General features: G+C 48.8%; 1 protein-coding gene across 3 annotated transcripts; it reads right to left on the bottom strand.

Moving 5' to 3' along the window:
* Nucleotides 1–1,519: 1,519 nt before the first annotated feature.
* Clec18c (C-type lectin domain family 18 member C) lies at nucleotides 1,520–15,251 on the bottom strand. 3 transcript variants are annotated; one of them, XM_087900172.1, is made up of 13 exons: nucleotides 14,903–15,251; nucleotides 14,250–14,341; nucleotides 12,124–12,366; nucleotides 8,067–8,164; nucleotides 7,469–7,590; nucleotides 7,186–7,293; nucleotides 5,912–6,004; nucleotides 4,974–5,080; nucleotides 4,257–4,386; nucleotides 3,853–3,949; nucleotides 3,669–3,722; nucleotides 2,424–2,515; nucleotides 1,520–1,925 (listed from the first exon to the last, which is right to left on the bottom strand). In XM_087900172.1, exons 1-13 carry the CDS (start codon nucleotides 15,048–15,050, stop codon nucleotides 1,888–1,890), a joined length of 1,422 nt encoding a protein of 473 aa, XP_087756298.1. In that variant the 5' UTR covers nucleotides 15,051–15,251; the 3' UTR covers nucleotides 1,520–1,887. The 3 variants fall into 3 exon arrangements, with proteins under 3 accessions (XP_087756298.1, XP_087756299.1, XP_087756300.1); XM_087900173.1 differs by lacking the exon at nucleotides 3,669–3,722; XM_087900174.1 differs by lacking the exon at nucleotides 3,669–3,722 and having other exon boundaries at nucleotides 5,804–6,004; nucleotides 14,903–15,081.
* Between the last annotated feature and the right edge of the window lie 2,822 nt (nucleotides 15,252–18,073).

Genomic DNA, 18,073 nt, shown 5'->3' with positions numbered 1-18,073 from the left:
TTGTTACTGTTTGTTTTAGGTTTTGGTTTTGGTTTTTCAAGACAGGGTTTCTCTTTGTAACCCTGATTGTCCTGGAACTCACTCTGTAGAAAGGTTGGCCTAGAATTTAGAGATTTGCCTGCCTCTGCCTCCTAAGTGCTGGGATTAAAGGCAGGTGCTTGGGCCAGGTGACAAACTCCAGTCACAGTGGGAGAGACTGGTTTACTGAGGAGGTGGGCGGGACCATCTCACTCGGAGGAGGTGGGGCTAAGGTCATGAGGGAGGGGGGCGGGGCACCGGTCCAGCTGGTGCTTCTGGAGGCGGGATGACGTCTTTTGCAGGGCTGTTGTCTTGGTACTTGAATCCTCCTGAACAGCTTAAGGTTGCTTCAAATTCTTGTCTCCCCAATAGGACTCCAACTAAAGGCAGGGGTAGGGGAGAGGTGAGAAGGGAGGGAGGAGGGCACGGGCGGGGTGTAAGGCAAGAAAGTAGGGCCCTTCTGCCTCCAAGCTGGGATCATCGGAAGCAGTCAGTAATGCTTCATTCAGGCCTGGTCCAGGCAGACAAGGCAGCAAAATGAACTTTTATAGACTGGGGGGAAAAGATGCCCTGGCTTAGGAGAGTTTGCCACACCAAGGAAAATAAAGTCCCTAGTTGAACTTCCACCTATATGGGCATATGGTATGTCCCTCAAGTGTCCACACTATGAGTGGGGGACACCAGTTCTTCCTGTGTGCCTTCCTGGCTTCGTTAAAAAGGTTAAATCGGTGAAAGAAAATAGAAATATTAAATGATATCACCCAAATTGACCAGGTTTGTTTCTCAGCTGTGCTACTTTGGGCAAGTTACTCAACCTCCCTGCTGGCATTTCCTCAACTGGAAGATGAACTGTGATGTGAAGGTGATGTGTGATAGTACTCCCCAGGTGGAGACACCACACACCACTCCCCAGATTTCCAGGGTATAGTTTTTTTTTTTAACCTTGCTGCTTGAGGCACAATGTTGGGAGCTGATAGGAAAAAAGAAAAGACAAGAAGGAAAAGAGAAGGAGGAGGCCGGGGAGGAAGAAGAAGAGGAAGAGGAGGAAGAAGAGGAGGAGCAGGAGGTCCTTAAGGCAAAGAATTGGGTCTCTAAGATACTAGGGAGCGTGAAAACGCCCAGAGTGTGGCTTAGGTCCCGAGGACGAGCTGAAAGGGACCAACGACTCTGAAGCGCCAGCCTCTCTGGTTGAAGCGCCAGCCTCTCTGGTTGTCCCAGGACTATCTTCTCCACCATCTGAGTGCCCCTTCAGGGGCAGCAGTTGACTAGGCATGATGGTGCATCCCTAAAGTTCCAGAATCCCGGAAGCTATGGAAGGAGGCTTGTTATGAGTTGGAGGCCAGCCTGGACTACACAGTGAATTTGAGGCCAGTCAGAAATTGGCAAGCACAACAAAATAAAACAGTGACTGCAACAACGATATAAAAAGAAAAAACACACAGGGAAAAAAGGAAAAAAAACTGACCAATCACAAAGGCAGCTGATTCATAATGTCATTTAATTCTTTGTAAAGCCTGTGGTCTGGGAAATTCCAGCTGCCCAAGGGAGTTTGGTTTCAGATGGAGCAGAACATCTTCTGGCTACTGGCTCTGGCTTTTGCTTCGGGGGTCCATGGAAATCCATCTTTCCACTCAAAAGCAGGCTGAGGGTCCCTGACTCTTCTCTTCCTATGCTAGGCTCCTTTAGGACTCCGTATTCATTTCTCATGGGCTTCAATGCTACCCTTAACCAACGTCCAGCATTGTGCAAGTTCTGAGACCTCTGTAGATGTTAGACATTGAGTCCCAGCCAGGCCCTTGCTTCACACAGGTGAGCAGCCAGGCAAACTGACCTGTGTACCCAGGGATGGCAGAAGCTGCTTGGCCAGGCTCAGGGCCCTGGCTCCCACAGGGAAATGTGCTTCTGAGCTGGAAAGGAAGCATAACACAGTGAGTCCCCCTGAGGGGGCTCGGCTGTACTCATCCAGAAGTAGCCATGGCTGTGTTCTCTTGGGGAACTCCAAATTCTAATAGGTGGATGCTGGCAATTGGGATGGTCCAGGTTTCTCTTCTGCCCCTCCCGCATAGGTTATTGGGTTGTATGCCATTAGGGCACAGTAGGGAATCTGATAGATCCCCAGGTGATAACTTTTATGATAGGAGGAGGGGAACCCTGGAGAACTCTCGAGCAAGATGTGGGTCCAGTCCTGTTTCTCTGCAGGGGCACGGTTCGCGATGCTGGGCCATCATCATCCTCTCAGCCTCAGACAGCTGTAAATACAAGGCCCTGAGCAGGAAACTCTCTCTGACTCTGTGCACCCAGAAACACTATATTCCTAGGACTTGGATGTCCAAGCAACAGAGAGCGGACCATTAGCACACCAGGGGACAGGTACCAAGGGAGGAAAGCCGAGAGCGTGGTCTCACCAAACTGACATATATAACGGTTTCGAGTTTTACAACGTTGGTCATTCCAGTTGAAGGCAGCAGATGCCTGCATCTCCACACAGTTTCCAAACCTGTGGGGCCAGAATAAAGACTGCTTGGGGGAGAGGAATGAAATTAGGAATTGACTAGCGTCATCAACCCTGTACCCCTTTAGGATACCCGCATCTGTGAGACCCAGGGGCTGCTGGGAGCCAGTGCCACTCTGTTCCCTGCACACGGCAACTCTCCACAGGGAGACTGGGAGGCCTCTGTCACTCCCTACCCAGCCGGGTTCAGCACTTAGCCGTGGCAGGAATAGACAGGCCCTCATCCTTCCGCCACCAAGAGAATAAATATCTGCTGGCCGTTCAGTCGGGCGTGGCTGCAATGAGGGTGTGCCGGGAGAGCGATCTGGAGTCCTGGGTGACTCCAGATATAGACTCACCACCTCAGTCCCTATTATGGCACCCCTGGGCTTTGAAGACCAGGGCGATGCCACATAGCCAGAATGTTCTCTGTACAGGACATCTGGTGGAGGTACGCATGAAGAATGCAGATGGGTGGGTGCCAGAGATGATGAATTGATGCAGGCAGTAGATAGGTAAGGGAGTGGGCTACAGTGTAGAAGGAGCAGTGGGCTACTTCCCGCCGCCCGCCTCCCAGCTAGTTTTACCCCTGAAATAATTACACGGAAACTGTATTCTTTTAAACATTGCTTGGCCCATTATCTGTAGCCTCTTATTAGCTAACTCTTACATATTGATCTAACCCATTTCTAATAATCTGTGTAGCACCACGAGGTGGTGGCTTACCAGGAGGATTCTAACCTGCAGCTGTCTCGGAGAGGAGAGTCATGGCGACTGCCTGCCTCTGCTTTCTTTCTCCCACAATTTTGTTCTGTCTACTCCACCCATCTAAGGGCTGGCCTATCAAAAAGGCCAAGGCAGTTTCTTTATTAACCAATGAAAGTAACACATAGACAGTTAACCCTCCTCCATCACTACAGGTAGCCAGTGCAAATAACAATGCTACATGGATGGAATTTTTTTTTTTCGAGACAGGGTTTCTCTGTGTAGCTTTTTGGAGCCTGTCCTGGAACTCGCTCTGTAGACCAGGCTGGCCTCAAACTCACGGAGATTCGCCTGCCTCTGCCTCCCGAGTGCTGGGATTAAAGGTGTGTGCCACCACCGCCCGGCTGGATGGAAACTTCTTGAGTCCCCTCTTCCATGTAATGTGCCTCTGTGCCTTCCTGAACTCAGCCCCGTGTCTGCATCAGTTGGGTCCAGGCTTCCCTGGTACCTAACACCAGGTCAGGTCCAGACCTTTACAGGCTGGGTGAAGGTTCTTCAGGGGCATCTGAAGCTCAGACAGATAGGTCCAAGTGGGAAGTGGGCCCAGAGGAGGTGGTAAGCATCCCAGCTAGACTCACCCCTGGTTGTCAGGCTGCCCAAAGGCAAAACTGGTGAAGGACTGGTGCACCCCGGTAGTCCAGCGGAAGGAGTCCTTAGATGCCTTGTAGGTGAGGCCTGCGCCAGGATAGCCAAGGTTGCCCATCGTCTGAGAGTCCAGAAGCCTGTTGCCTAGTACCTTTCAACCTCCCAGATATTAAACCTCTCTTTCCAGAACTCTTCCCCGACTGTGGTTCTTCCCTTTCTGCAGCCCTCTTCCCAGGGAAGGAGACCCTCCTGACTACCGACCCACTCCATGCCCCAAACCCTTGCCGTTCCCTTGCTATCTGTTGGTGGGTGATGAGGGTTGCCATAGTCTCTGTTTTCCTAGGTTTTGTAGAACTTAAGGTCTTCCCGATTACCCCATCAACTGCCAAGCACTCACCAATCCAGAAATTCCTGGTCTCAAAGTCACTGTCGGTCACCTCGTTGGTGGTCTCCAGGCGGCCCAGGTAGAAGGCAAGGATGTCTTGTACTTTCTGGCTCTCGATCTGGGCTAGGACCCCGCCTTTTCCCTGCAACCCCACTCTGGGTCATATGGGACAGACTGTAGCGATCAGGCCCCAAACTATCTGCCCATTCTGTTGTCCCACCGTGGCCAGGGTCCCAAATGTGTGTGCTGGCTGGGCTGTCTTTACCTCCACCCCCAACAACCCCCTGCCTCTGAGAATGGAAATTCTTTTTCTTTCTGCTGTTAGACTTCCCTCTATGTGTGCACAGCTCATGGGCCTAAGAATGGCCCTGCTCTCACAAGAGTTTTGTCTCAATAACAAGGCATCTTGAATATAATCAGACCAATTGTCAATATTAGCAAGTCAAGAAATGCTAAGGAAAACTTGAGTTTCTGGCTTTAGGAAACTCTGTGTTCTGGCCAGCCTGACATGGCATCCCAGCATGTCCACTACCAGCTGGAGCTGAGTCAAGACAGCTCCTTCCATAGGAGTGGGGTGGAGCCTTGTTCCTGGGTGCTAAGTGGGCTCCTGGCTTGTATGAGCCTTGACTCTATGACTCCTGATTTTTACTAATGAAGAGAACGAGGCCAGGAGAAGTTAGCCTACAGTCACCCCATTACGACCCTGGGAAGGTGAGGGTCAACCCTCACCTGACATTTCATCTTGGCTCCGTAATAGGTGTCTGCCTCAGAAGACACCATGAAGCAGTCCCCATCAATCCTCAGGTCACAGGCGTGAAAAGGGAAGTGTACCTTGGCTAGCAGTAGGAACAAGAAAGCCCAAGTTTGTGTGAGGACCTCAGAATCCTTACCCTCTCCCACCAGGCTGAGCTAAGTTCAAGGTACCTCAGGTTTCAGCCAACTACTCCAAACTGGAAATGGGAGAAATCAGTAGTGTGCTGGTAAGTTTGCAAGTATGAGATCTCTCAAGAGAGAGAAAGAGGGGGCTGGGGAACTCAGGGCTGGTGAGATGTCTCAGTAGGCGAAGCGCTTGCTGCCCAGCCTGACGCTCTGGGTTCAATGCCCAGGACCCACATTGTGGAAGGGGAGAATTGACCTCCACAAATTGTTCTCTGACATCCACACCTGCTCTGTGGCACGCACACACAAATAAAATATCATTAAAAAAAAGTCCGGGGGGAGTGGGAGGAGGTTGGGAGGAGGGGCGGAAATGGAGACTTTTGTATTTTAATAAACTTTGAGAAAAAAAAATAGTCCATAAACCGAGTAGTAGTGGCACACACCTTTAGTCCCAGCACTCAGGAAGCAGAAGCAGGTGGATCTCTGAGTGAGGCCAATCTGGTCTACAGAGCGAGCTCTCTAGGACAGCCAGGACTATACAGAGAAACCTTGCCTTGAACTCCCCGCCATAAATCCATAGTTTGTAGCATTTGCCAGTTCCGTCGAATAAATACCCCACCATGACCAATTTGAGGATATTAGTGTTTTTCCTGAGCAAGGAGTTGGCAATAGTTTGACACATGAACTGTCATGAGCTGGCAAAGTCAGATCCAGCCCCCCCCCCCCCCCCACCACACACACACACACACTGAAGAGGGTTCTGAAAGCAACCTCAGGTTGGTACTCACTGGCACACTGGGCTCCTCCATAGCCGACATCGCAGATACAGGAGCATTCTTCCTCCCGGAACCGGCCATGCACACACTGCACACTGCACCGCACTGCCGGGACCGAGCAGAAGAGCAGAATGCTAAGCCTCTAACCACCTGGACCTCATGCTGCCTTGACAGGCCAGCCACAGCAAGAATGCCCTCCCAGAGAAGGAGCTCAGGGGGCTGCCAGCTACTGCCATGCTTGGCTGCTTTGGTTTGATTCTCATTGTAGAGAGAAGCAGTCTGAGGCTCAGAAGGTCACGGAGAGTGGGCAGTGGGACAGGAGGGGCCCCTTCTGTCTCCTAATTCTATCTTTGTTTCAATAGATAGTCTAAAGGGTCAAATCTGATTCCTTTTATTTTTTTAAGTCAATTGTTACTCTATAGCCCTAGCTGAGCTATAGTTCACTGTGTAGCCTAGGTTGATCTGGAGCTCATGACAGTCACGCTGCCTCAGTCTCCCAGGCACTAGGGTTATAGCTCTAAGCACTTTAAATCATATATATATATATATATATATATATATATATATATATATATGACTTATATATAATATGACTATATATAATATATATAATATGACTATATTATATACACGTACATATCAGGGTATGGTACACACTTGGGACTCAGTGAGTTTTTACTGAATGGATGTACAAAGTGTGAAAAGACAGTTGATGGGCCAGAGAGATGGCTCAGTGATTAAGAGCACTGCCTGCTCTTCCAAAGGTCCTGAGTTCAATTCCAGCAACCACATGGCAGCTCACAACCATCTGTAATGGGATCTTGTGCCCTCTTCTGGCCTGCAGGCAGAGTACTGAGAATACTGTAAATATAATAAATAAATAAATAGTATTTTTTTTTAAGACAGTGGTTGAAATGTTTTTCTTTTTCTTTCTTTCTTTCTTTTTTTTTTTTTTTCCAAGACAGGATTTCTCAGTGTAGCTTTGGAGCCTGTCCTGGAACTCACTCTGCAGAATAGGCTGGCCTCGAACTCACAGAGATCCACCTGCCTCTGCCTCCCGAGTGCTGGGATCAAAGGCGTGCGCCACCACCTCCCGGATAGTAGTCAACACTTCTAATGCACTTGAGACTCCCTCGGAACTCTCTGAATGTCTGGCCACTTCAGCCGTCCAGCGGTCCCACTGTTCCAGCTCCAGTACACACCACAGAAGAGGTGTATGCCGACCGAGGTGTGTCTCCCTCACACTCACCCCTCAGGCTCAGCCAGAATGAACACCGAATCCTCACCTTGGCAGTACCTCCCTGTGTAGCCAGGAGGACAGTGACAGAGACAAGTGCTAAAGTTGAGATATCCATGATTTCGGCAGCTCACGCGACATGGGTTTCTGGGGACCTCTGGTGAGAAGAGTAGATAATTCTGAGAAGAGGCCTCTTTCCAGCAGGTCAGGCAGGCGCTTTCCTGGGTGCTGAGGCCAAGGCTTCTGGGACAGCCCCTCGGACGGCTAGTTCCCACCAATTCTAACCCTCATGGACCTGCTGTCCCAGGAGGCAAATATGGCAAGACACTCACCACAGAGGCCCCCTGCATGATCCCAAGCCTTGAAGCAGCCCGAGACACTGGCTGTGCAGAGTGAACACCAGGAGCCTTTCTTATAAGGGGCGATTGTCTTCCCATTCACGTCCCAGTTGCCTCTGTGAGAGCAAGCAAGCATCAGAGGGTCTGGAGAACCTGGCCTTGGGCAGGGCAGGACCAGGAGCTTTGGGAAGAGTTGAGGAGGGGCCTTGGAGAGGGAAGGAATGGGTCCTGGCTGCCTTTCCCATGGGCCCCTTTAGCACTCTGGCCCAGTTAGGTATTCAGAGGACTGGATGTGCCAGGAGACCAGCGAGGAAATGAGAGATGATTTCTGTGTCAATCCTGGACACTTTCCCTCAGAGCAGGAAAGACATTCATGAACAAGTCCTGTTCCTTCATGGCCAGAATCTTTTATATCTTCTTCCTTTTATCTACTTCTCTCTCATGCAGAATAAGGGGAAAGACATTTTGGGTAGCTGGGTGCACCCTAAGAGGGAGTCATCCACACACATCTCCCCTTCAGTTCCAGCCTCCCTGTCATTCACCCCTCCCCCCAGCTATCACCCAGCCTCTGGTGAGGTTAGGAGGATCTTACCCAGGGGAGTAGGCACAGACAAAGGTTTCCATGACTGCCTGGTCCACAGAGCATACATGCCTCCCACAGCCCAGCTGGCTGGAGGTGGCCCACACAAGCTGCAGAGAACACAATGGCACAGACACCCTTTCAGACTAGCCTTACTTCAGGCAGGGGGATTGCAGCTCAGACAATTATACCTAGGGAGGCTTTGGCCTCAACCAGGCAGACAGGTGGCTCCTTACCTCCCTGGGGCCCGAGGAACAGAGCTATGCTGAACCGAGCCATCAGAATTGAGGGAAGCTTGTAAATGGAAGGGGTGAAGATGGAAGGTTACTAAGTGTTGAAAGGAGGGGGGATCATGGGCAGATGGAAAGAGTGACGGAAGAAAGACTTTGCTATCAAGGGCCTTGGGTAAGATGTAAACATGGCCACCAGCCTTCACTTCTCCCTATAGCACTGCTTATCAGATATTCACATTACGATTCATAACAGCAGCAAAACTACAGTCATGAAGTAGCAATGAAATAATTTTATGGTTGGGAGTCACCACAACATGAGGAACTGTATTAAAAGGTCACAGCATTAGGGAGGTTGAGAACAACTGTTACACACACACATACATGTACACACATACATACACAGACACACACACACATACATACACAGACACGCACACACACATACACACAGACACTCACACACATACATACATAGACATGCACACAGACACTCACACATATAAATGCACACACACACGCACATATACACGCACACACACGGACACATACACACACACGCACACGCATGCACATGTGCGCACACACACTCACACATACTCACATTTAGACAAGGTCTCGTTATGCAGCATGCAACACTGGACAAGAAATCACTATGTAAACAGGTTGGCCTCAGACTCATAGAGTCCCGCCTGTTTCTGTCCCCCAGATGTTAGAATTAAAGGTATATTCCATCATGTGCCGTTTATAGGCTGTGCTTTCCTGCTGGAGATTTAATTCAGGGCCTGGCACATGCTGCCCTACCATTCAGCCACATTCCCCAGTCCACTAACCCATACTTTCTCTTTTTAATGAACGATCTCATATCGTTTAGGTTAGCCTCAAACTCTCTGTGTACCCAAGGATGACTTTGAACTCCCGATCCTCCAGCCTCTGCCTCCTGAGTCCTAGGATTGCAGGCATGCTCCATGTCTTGCTTTAATATAATGTAATTTTTAAGTTTATAATTTTAAAGCTACAGTTTTAGTTCAGTGATAAAGTGTTTTCCCATCACATGCAAGGCCCTGAGTTGGATCACTAGTACTACATATATTCAAAATTAAAGAATAAAAGAAAGAGGAAAAATAAGGGATAAAATATAATTTTAGGAGATAAATTAAGAAAATTTAATTACATACTTCAAAACAAACAATCTTGTATCATCATTGAAAACAAAACAAAACAAACAACAACAATAACAAAACAGCCTTCACAATAAAAGCACCAAATAAAATTTATGCCAGGTGGATTTAATCTTAGCACTTGAGAGGCAGAGGCAGGTGGATCTCTGTTAAAGGCCAGCCTGATCTACAGATCTAGTTCCAGGACAGCCAGGGTTACACAAAGAAACCCTGTCTCAAAAAACAAAACAAACAAATAAACCTTATTGGATGGGGGCAGGAGAGATGGCTCAAGGATTGTGAGCACTGGCTGTTCTTCTAAAGGACCGGGGTTCAATTCCCAATACCCACATGGCAGTTCACAACTGTCTATAACTTCAGTTCCAGAGGATATACATGCAGGCAAAATCCCAATGCACATAAAAAAAAAACTTTTGTGATGGAAGCTAGGCACGATGACACAGTCCTGTGTAGCCACAGCACTTGGAAGCTGGAGACAAGAGGACCACCAACTTAAGGGCATCCTGGGCTACATAGTAAGCCTAAGGCCATTCTGAGCTATATGAAACCCTGTCCCAAAAGGAAAAAAAAAACTTCAAAAGAACAAAAACAAAAAGACTTGTTATTAATGAGATAAAAATTCACATCAGAAGACAGAGGAGCAGGAATGGTCGCTAACCCTGTAATCCAGCACTTGGGAGGGAGAGGAAAGCAGAGCACTGTAAGTTCAAGGGCAGCCTGGTCTGCCTAAGAATACACAGCAAGGCACTGCCTCAAAACACAAAGTGATGGTCTTATCAGATAAAGGCACCGCTGCTAGTTCTGAAGTTCACAGTTCAATCCTCCTTATGGTAGAAGAAGAGACAGCCTCTACAAGTTGTCCTCTGCGCTCCACATGTACACTGTGGCATGTGCACACACACACACACACACACACACACACACACGCACACACACACAACTGAATGCAGGGAGAAAGAAGGCAGATTCAGGAGAAGCCATGTAGCCTCGCCTGAGACAGACACTGGATGGAACTTCGCTGGTAAGCCACAGCCACGTGGTGGTACACAGTTTAATAGAGATGGGTTAAATTCAGATGTAAGAGCTAGCTAATAAGAAACTAGAGCTAATGGACCAAGCAGTGATTTAATTAATACGGTTTCTGTGTAGTTATTTTGGGGCTGAGCAGCCAGGAACAAACAAGCGGCTGCCACAACACAAAATGTTAAAACAAACAAACAAACAAACAAACCACAAAACAGTGAGTCAGAGAGATAGCTCAGCAGGTAAAAGCGCCAACTGCACAAAACCAACAGTTTGGTCTCTGGGACCCATGAAAAAGTCAGAGATCCAACCCCCAAATTGTTCTCTGACCTCTGCATGTACATGGAGGGGGACACATAAACAAACAAAATGTTAAATTAGTTATAATTTTAAACAAAACAACAGTAGTCCACTTACTCAGGCATACATAGAAAACACACAAACACAAAATGGAACAAGGGCATGGTATAGTGGTGCATGTCTTTAATCTCAGCACTCATGAGGCAGAGCCAAATGGATATCTAAGTTCAAGGCTAACCTGCTCCACAGAATGAGTTCAAAGACAGCTAGAGCTACATAGTGAAATCCTTTCTCAAAACAAAAACAAACAAAACAAAACAAACCAAAAACAAAATAAAAAGAAGGGCTGGAAAGATGACTCAGCAGTTAAGAGCACTGGCTGTTCTTCCAGAGGTCCTGAGTTCAATTCTCAGCAACCACATGGTGGCTCACAAATATCTATAATGGAATCTGGTATCTGATGCCCTCTTCTGGCATGCAGGTATATATGATGAGGATTCAAACATAAAATATAAATAAAAAATTTTTAAAAAAAATCTCCAATTCTCCCAGATGTGGTGGTATGCTTTTAACCCCAGTACTCAGGAGGCAGAGGCAGGTGGATCTCTGTGAGTTTGAGGCTAGCTTGGTCTACATATGGAGTTCCATGTCAGCTAGAGCTACAAGTTGAGGACATGTCTCAAGTGGAGGAAAACCCTCCAAATTAACCCATTAAGTGAGAAAGGATCAAGAAATGACCAGTAGGCCAGCAAGACACCTCAGCTGGTTTAGGGCATTTTCTACTCTTTAAAAGAAAAAAACAAACAAACAAACAAATAAACAAAACAAAAAGAAACCAAAATGGAACAAGTCCAATAGTTTTAGGGACAAATTATAACGAATGTCATATAATTTATTTCAGAAAACAAGAAACAAGACAAAGATTCTATTTAATTTTTCAGGTCAATTTCACTATCATTATGTGTATACTAAAGGTGTTAAAACATGTTGAGAACATTGCTTGTGTTATTCAATGTTGTACTAAGCCTCTAAACAGAACGAAGTGTGTATATGTGTGTGTGTGTACGTGTGTGTGTGTGTGTGTGTGTGTGTATAATCACTCAACAAATATTTATAGTTGTTAAATGGAGAATAAAAAGGAGACTTTCTTGAGAATGATGTACCTTGAGAAACTTGAGAAAGGTTCTTCTGTAGAGGGACAGAAGGAAAAGCCAAGGCACAGGGCTCTGGTGTGGTTACCCCTAAATATAGACAGTGCCCTTTTAAGGATAAAATATGGCCTCTTCTAAGATGACTGGGGAGATCACGCCCTAGCCTCACTGGCAATACACTCACCTGTGTGTAGTGGGTGCAGGTGGCATTGTGGGCGCACTCAGCGTCCCCATGTCTATACTGCAGCCCTTCGGCAAACCAGAGGTTGACCACTTCGACAAAGGATGCTGAGCCCACGGGCAATAGCTGCACATTCCAGCCCACTTGTGGGATGTGCCGTGGGACAGATGCCAGGTTTGGTGTGGCTGAAATGCCACAGAGGGCTGCCCTGGCTTGAGCTATTCGGGCCAGGCTCTCGCTCCAGTCCTGGGGGTGGCACAAAGAAAGACATCCTTAGGTGGTTTTCCCTTCCAGTTGCTGTGTGACAAAATCGGCTTGGGGAGAGACAGTTTATTCTGCTCAAATTCCAGTCCGTCACTGCAGAGAAGTCAAGGAGGCAAGAACTTGAAGCTGCTAGTCACAGCCAGTCAAGAGCAGAGAGAAAGAGAGAGAGAGAGAGAGAGAGAGAGAGAGAGAGAGAGAGAGAGAGAGAGAATGAGCCGTGCATGTGGTGCTCAGCTCGCGGCCTCCTTTTCCCTGGTCCTACAGCAGCCCAGAACTCAAACCCGGGGAATGGTGCCATCCAGCTTCTCTCTGTGTAGCCCTGACTGTCTTGTAATTCACTGTGTAGAACTGGCTGACCTAAAACTCACAGAAATCTGCCTGCCTTTGCCTCCCAAGTGTTGGGGTTAAGGCATGTGCTACTCTGCTCAGCTCGGGCCACCTACTTTTAAATGGTCTCTCTAAGCCGGTTAATATATCAAGACTGTACATCACGAATGCGCCCACAGTCCAACCTGATCTAGACAATTGCTCAGTGAAATTCCTTTCCAGACAACCAAAACGAACGATTACAACCGGCCTTTAGATAAGAGGGAAGCTAATGGCAAATGAGTCATCTTCCATGGTCTTTGAGCATCGGTGGGGTGCCAGCTCACACTGAATTTGCCTGCCTAATGATCAGAGCTGTTTTCCTCACTGCGCAGAGCCACAGACGGTTCAGCCTCCACCTCCCTGAGCCTTGCATAAACACCCTTAGGCCCTATTTCTTAGGGAACAGCACCAGCCTAGGCAAGGGAATTACTTCAGCAGTCATGTTCCCCATCTAGTAATCTGATCGGGGATAGTGCCCAGATTTGTAGGCTGGTTTGTATTTTCCTTAAGAGCGGGCCCTGGCCACAGTCAGAAGAACTCTGCTGCCCCCCTCTGGTCAAATGTGCTTTTTCCAGGCCTTTGACTAAAGAACCCCGAGAAAGGTACAAACTACCCATCAGTTAAACCTAAGTCTCCTCAGTCATCAGGGTCCTGGGGGTAGAAGGACTCACTGCCTTCCAACTACAACTTGGAAGATTCTGGCTGCTCAAGACAGTAGGCACGAGGAGGAGATAATGCCCCTCAGAGTAGGGCAAGGGAGAGAAGCAGACCGCTCCCTCCTGGCCCTCCCCCACCTCCTGAGAAACTGACCCCTGAGTTCTCAAGGTCACCACCCACTGCAGCTGTCAGCCTCAGAGGACTTTATGGGAGGCAGCCATGGGGAACCTTGCCCTCCCTTACCCAAGTCCTCCCTTGTTCCCTGGCCTGTTCTCATGGGCTGGGTCTATGGGGGTCCTAGACTATGAAGGCAGTACGACTGAGCCCTCAGAATGATCAGCTATAAGCCTGTAGCCTCCATCATGGAGGTTCTAAACTGCAAATAAGTGAGTGAGAGAGGAACTTGGGAGAGGCCCCTAATACTTGCTAGACAAATCCTGGTCGTGTACCAGTTCCCCCACAGCCCAGCGGGATGTTGCTCGTGGTGTCCCCCCCTCCCCCCCCCCCCCCCGCCCCGCACCTCTCTCGTTTCTGCGGGACTCCTTTGTGTAACTCCTTTTCCCTGGAGGAGGTTAGATTGGCTCCTTCATACCTGTTGATCCCCGTGGCAACAGGATGCCCGGAAAGGCAGGTTTGTCCTTTATGCCAGTGTGAGTTGCTGAGGGCACTGACCTGCGTACTAAGGGCTTTCCCCGAAGGAAGAGGCTACATAGATCTCCAGCAACCAAGACCATGGTGCCCCGGGGAAAGGGGACCTGACACGGGCAAACCCTCCTGGGCTCACTTTGGAACTCAGTCCCTCTGGCAACCTTCTTGATAGAGCAGTTGGGCATACTCACCATTCTCTGCATGTTGGCTGCAGGAGGCTGGACCTGGCTGCGCAGGCGGTTGTGTAGGGAGAGGATTAAGAAACTCTCCTTCCTGCTCAGGGCTGGAGGCCAGGACAGAAGGTTAGGCCGATGACCAGCAGCATCTGGGACATCCCCCTAGCCAGGTGAGAGCGCAACCCCGCCCAGGGACTCAGATCTGAGATGAGGAGGGGCAATAGATATGTAGGGGGGAACTCCCAGGACAGAGGTGGAGGGAGGCCAGGAGAGAGACAGGGAGGTAGATGAGGAGAGGCCAAGTCCAGAGCAACGCTGTGCGTGACTGACTGGTTTGTGGGTGGGGGATGATGAGGGGAATAAGAGACCCAGCCCTGGGCTAGAAGCAGTCCTGGCTGCAGCTCCTTTCTACCACTGAGTTTCTTCTCAGGTCTTAGCTGAAGGCTCTAACTAGTATCTTTCCTTAACTCCAATCCTGGACCATCTGCTTCACCCTTCCTCCTCTCCAGTATCCTTCCACCATGTCCCCCTCCCTGCATCGTTATAACGGGCCCTCCCATCATATTACATCAGTCTTGGGTACCTGACTCCTAGAAACCCCTTGGTACCCCTTCTTCAAGCTCACAAACAGCACCTCTGCTCCCGTTTTTGCCTTAAGTATCCCTTACCTTGGAGAGTTGGAGCCTGCTGCACCTCTGTCCCGGAGATGTCAAGGACAGACAGGAACACAAGCAAGAGACCAAGCCACTGGCTCTGGCCTCCCAGCCCCAGGCAGGGCTCTGGCTGAATCTTTGGCCTGCCTGGTGCTGCAGACATGGCTTCTCTCAGCAGTTCAACTAGCCACCCCAGGCTCCGTGAAGCTGTTCACAGTTTCCAGGAGTCAGGCTAAGCTGCCAGACAAAAGGAGGAGGCTAGTGAGTCATCATTGTGTCCAAACAGCCTCCCCTCGGTGGTGCACAGGCTTCAAAAGAGACACAGAACCCTTCTAAATGCCTCGTTACTCCAGCTCCAGTGTCTGGCCAGTCTGCTCCGCAACAGCAAGCAGAGCAGTGTGCACTGACCCCGTGGCCCCTGCTAATCATTGTAGGATTATTAGCACCCTCGGGGAGCCCCCAAAGACCCTGCTGATTGGCCTGCAGACATTCCAGGACTGTGGATTAGCGACTTGATGGCTGTACCCTGGCAGGGACAATGTCCTTCAAGCCCATGGACAGTTTCTATTCCCTAGCCCACTCATGGGGAGGAGGCTGGGACTTTGGCCGTGGGCCCATAAAGAACCCCAGGGGAGTTCTTGCCTTTCTTGGGAAGCACATCCCAAACCCCCAGCCATGAATTAAACATAGGCAGGAAGTAACTCTTCCCAAGACGGGTGGCACAGCAGGATCATAGAGGAGTGAGCCTGGGCTGCACCTTCAGGGAGGAAGATGTGCCTTCCAGAGAGCTACGTCAGGGCAGTGTGAGAGGATGAAGCCCGCTCCAGGTCCCACCATGCTCACTCATGTGACTCTGGGCCAAGAAAGGGGCAAGGCAGACAGAGGAGAGACTATGATGGATGCCCTTGGCTGACTTGAGTCCTGCTGAGAACAAGCCTCCCTCTAGACAAATAGGCCACAGTGGAGCAGGAAGGTAGCACGTTGCCATAGCATTTAGGGTCTAGTTGAAGCTTACATAATCCCACCGGAATCACTGAAGATCTACCACAGCCAAATCAAAGACTGGAATGCAGACCATAGTCAATGACCACCAAGGGTATTCACCCGTTCTGAAGCCAGAACTTTGTTGTTCTGAAGTTGGTGTAGTTCCTGGCCCTGGAGGCAGCTCTCTCTCTCAAAGTTCACCCCTTGGGCTGGAGAGGTGGCTCAGAGGTTAAGAGCGTTGCCTGCTCTTCCAAAGGTCCTGAGTTCAATTCCCAGCAACCACATGGTGGCTCACAACCATCTATAATGGGGTCTGATGTCCTCTTCTGACCTTCAGGCATACACACAGACAGAAAACTATATACATAATAAATAAAAAGAAAGTCACCCCTTTGGAAATTCTGCTGGGGCACAGGAGGAATGCATGGGTTTCTGGAGAAACACTGATGGGACATAGATAGCAGGCAGTGGGGACAAGGCCAGGCGGCAAGGCATGCCACTTTGTGTAATACCCAGGGTCTCAAGAGCTCCTTCTGCCTCAAACAGATGGCCTGGCTTCAAGCTCACCATAGTGGGCCCTCTCCGTGATTAATAATAGCTGCATTATTTTAAAGAATTATTTATTTATTATGTATACAACATTTCCTTCCATGTGTGCCTGCAGGCCGGAAGAGGGCACCAGATCTCATTACAGATGGTTGTGAGCCACCATGTGGTTGCTGGGGATTGAACTCGGGACCTCTGGAAGAGCAGCCAGTGCTCTTAACTGCTGAACCATCTCTCCAGCCAGAATAGCTGTATTTTTATCTGTAAACAATATAGCTATTATGTGTATGTGAGAGAGAATATGGGTGTCTGGGTTATAGAACACGTTGTGGAAGTCAGAGGACAACCTTTGAGAGAGAGTTTTCCCCTACTGTTGTTCCCAGAAGACAAACTTAGGTCACCCAGCTTGGTGGCAGAGGCCATTTCCCACTGAGCTCTCTTGCTAGCCCCATAGCCTCCCTTTTAATAGAGCTTACAATTCAGGTTTACAAATGTAACTTATTCATGTCACAAGAACCTTGCTCTGATGCAATCCGGCATATGGGGAAGCTGGACACAGTGAGTCCCAGGTACATCCCAGTTAATTCAGAGTCTCCACATTCCCAGGGTTTTAACTTATGTACAGAGTGGATCTTTCAGGGTTCAATTTTCAGTAGCTTAGCTCTGTGCTGGTGATAAATGACCCAATTCCTGCTTCTAGGCTCCAGGATCGATATGGATCATTGCCATTGGGCTTTGGATTGGATAGGAGGAAAATATTTACTGGTGTAACAACTTTAAAATTTTTTTCCCTGCTGGGCAGTGGTGACACACACTTTTTATCCCAGCACTAAGGAGGCTGAGTGGATCTCTGTGAGTTCGAGGCCAGCCTGGTCTACAGAGCGAGTTCCAAAGCTACAGAGAAATCCTGTCTCGGGAAACCAAAAGAAAAAAAAATTTCCCTTAATTTTATGTTTATGGATGTTTTGCCTGCATGCATGTCTATGTATCATGTGTGTATAGTGCCCACAGTTAGAGGAGAATGTCAGAAGCCCTGGGACGGGAGCTACAGATGATTGTGGGCTGCCTGTAGGTGTCGGGAATTGGACCTGGGTTTTTCTGAAGAGCAGTCAGTGCTCTTAACAGCTGAACCATCGCTCCCTGCTGTGGTGAGCTTGAAGATGCTGGCCATCTATTTGAGATAGAAGCTCCTGAGGCCCCGGGTTTTGTCCAAAGCCACACACCTTGCTGCCTGGCCTTGTCCCCACTGCCTGACATCCAGGATGACAACCATACTCCAATAGTGCTTCCCCAGACCTTTTTTCATATGGAACCCAGAGTGGTTTGAATTTGTGATCCATGCCTAGAATCCCAGTGTTGCAGACAATGATTTTAAGGTGTCTTACTTTTGTTTGTGCTGCATTAGTTTAACTCTGTGATGCTGTGATTCTTTATTTATTTTATTTATTTATTTATTTATTTATTTATTTATTTGCTTTTTTTCAAGACAGAGTTTCTCTGTGTAACAGTTCTGGACTGTCCTGGAACTAGCTCTTGTAGACCAGGCTGGCCTCAAACTCACAGAGATCCGCCTGCCTCTGCCTCCCGAGTGCTGGGATTAAAGGTGCGCGCCCACCACCGCCAGCTTGATGCTGTGATTCTTTGCTTGTCTAAAAC

Source organism: Myodes glareolus, chromosome 22 (genome assembly GCF_982192425.1).
Source record: "Myodes glareolus chromosome 22, mMyoGla1.1, whole genome shotgun sequence".
Classification (NCBI taxonomy): Eukaryota; Metazoa; Chordata; class Mammalia; order Rodentia; family Cricetidae; genus Myodes; species Myodes glareolus.
Note: the sequence above shows the minus strand (reverse complement) of the source record. Positions and strands in the feature narration are given on the sequence as shown.

What these genes read in the sequence shown, in the direction of transcription:
- Clec18c (XM_087900174.1), bottom strand. Translation starts at nt 15,050, where the DNA reads ATGTCTGCAGCACCAGGCAGGCCAAAGATTCAGCCAGAGCCCTGCCTG. An exon ending in GAGCCAAGATGAAATGTCAG is followed by an intron (nt 4,387 to 4,973) that starts GTGAGGGTTGAC and finishes GTGGGGTTGCAG; the next exon opens with GGAAAAGGCGGGGTCCTAGC. An exon ending in GGGCAGCCTGACAACCAGGG is followed by an intron (nt 2,516 to 3,852) that starts GTGAGTCTAGCT and finishes CTGGCCCCACAG; the next exon opens with GTTTGGAAACTGTGTGGAGA.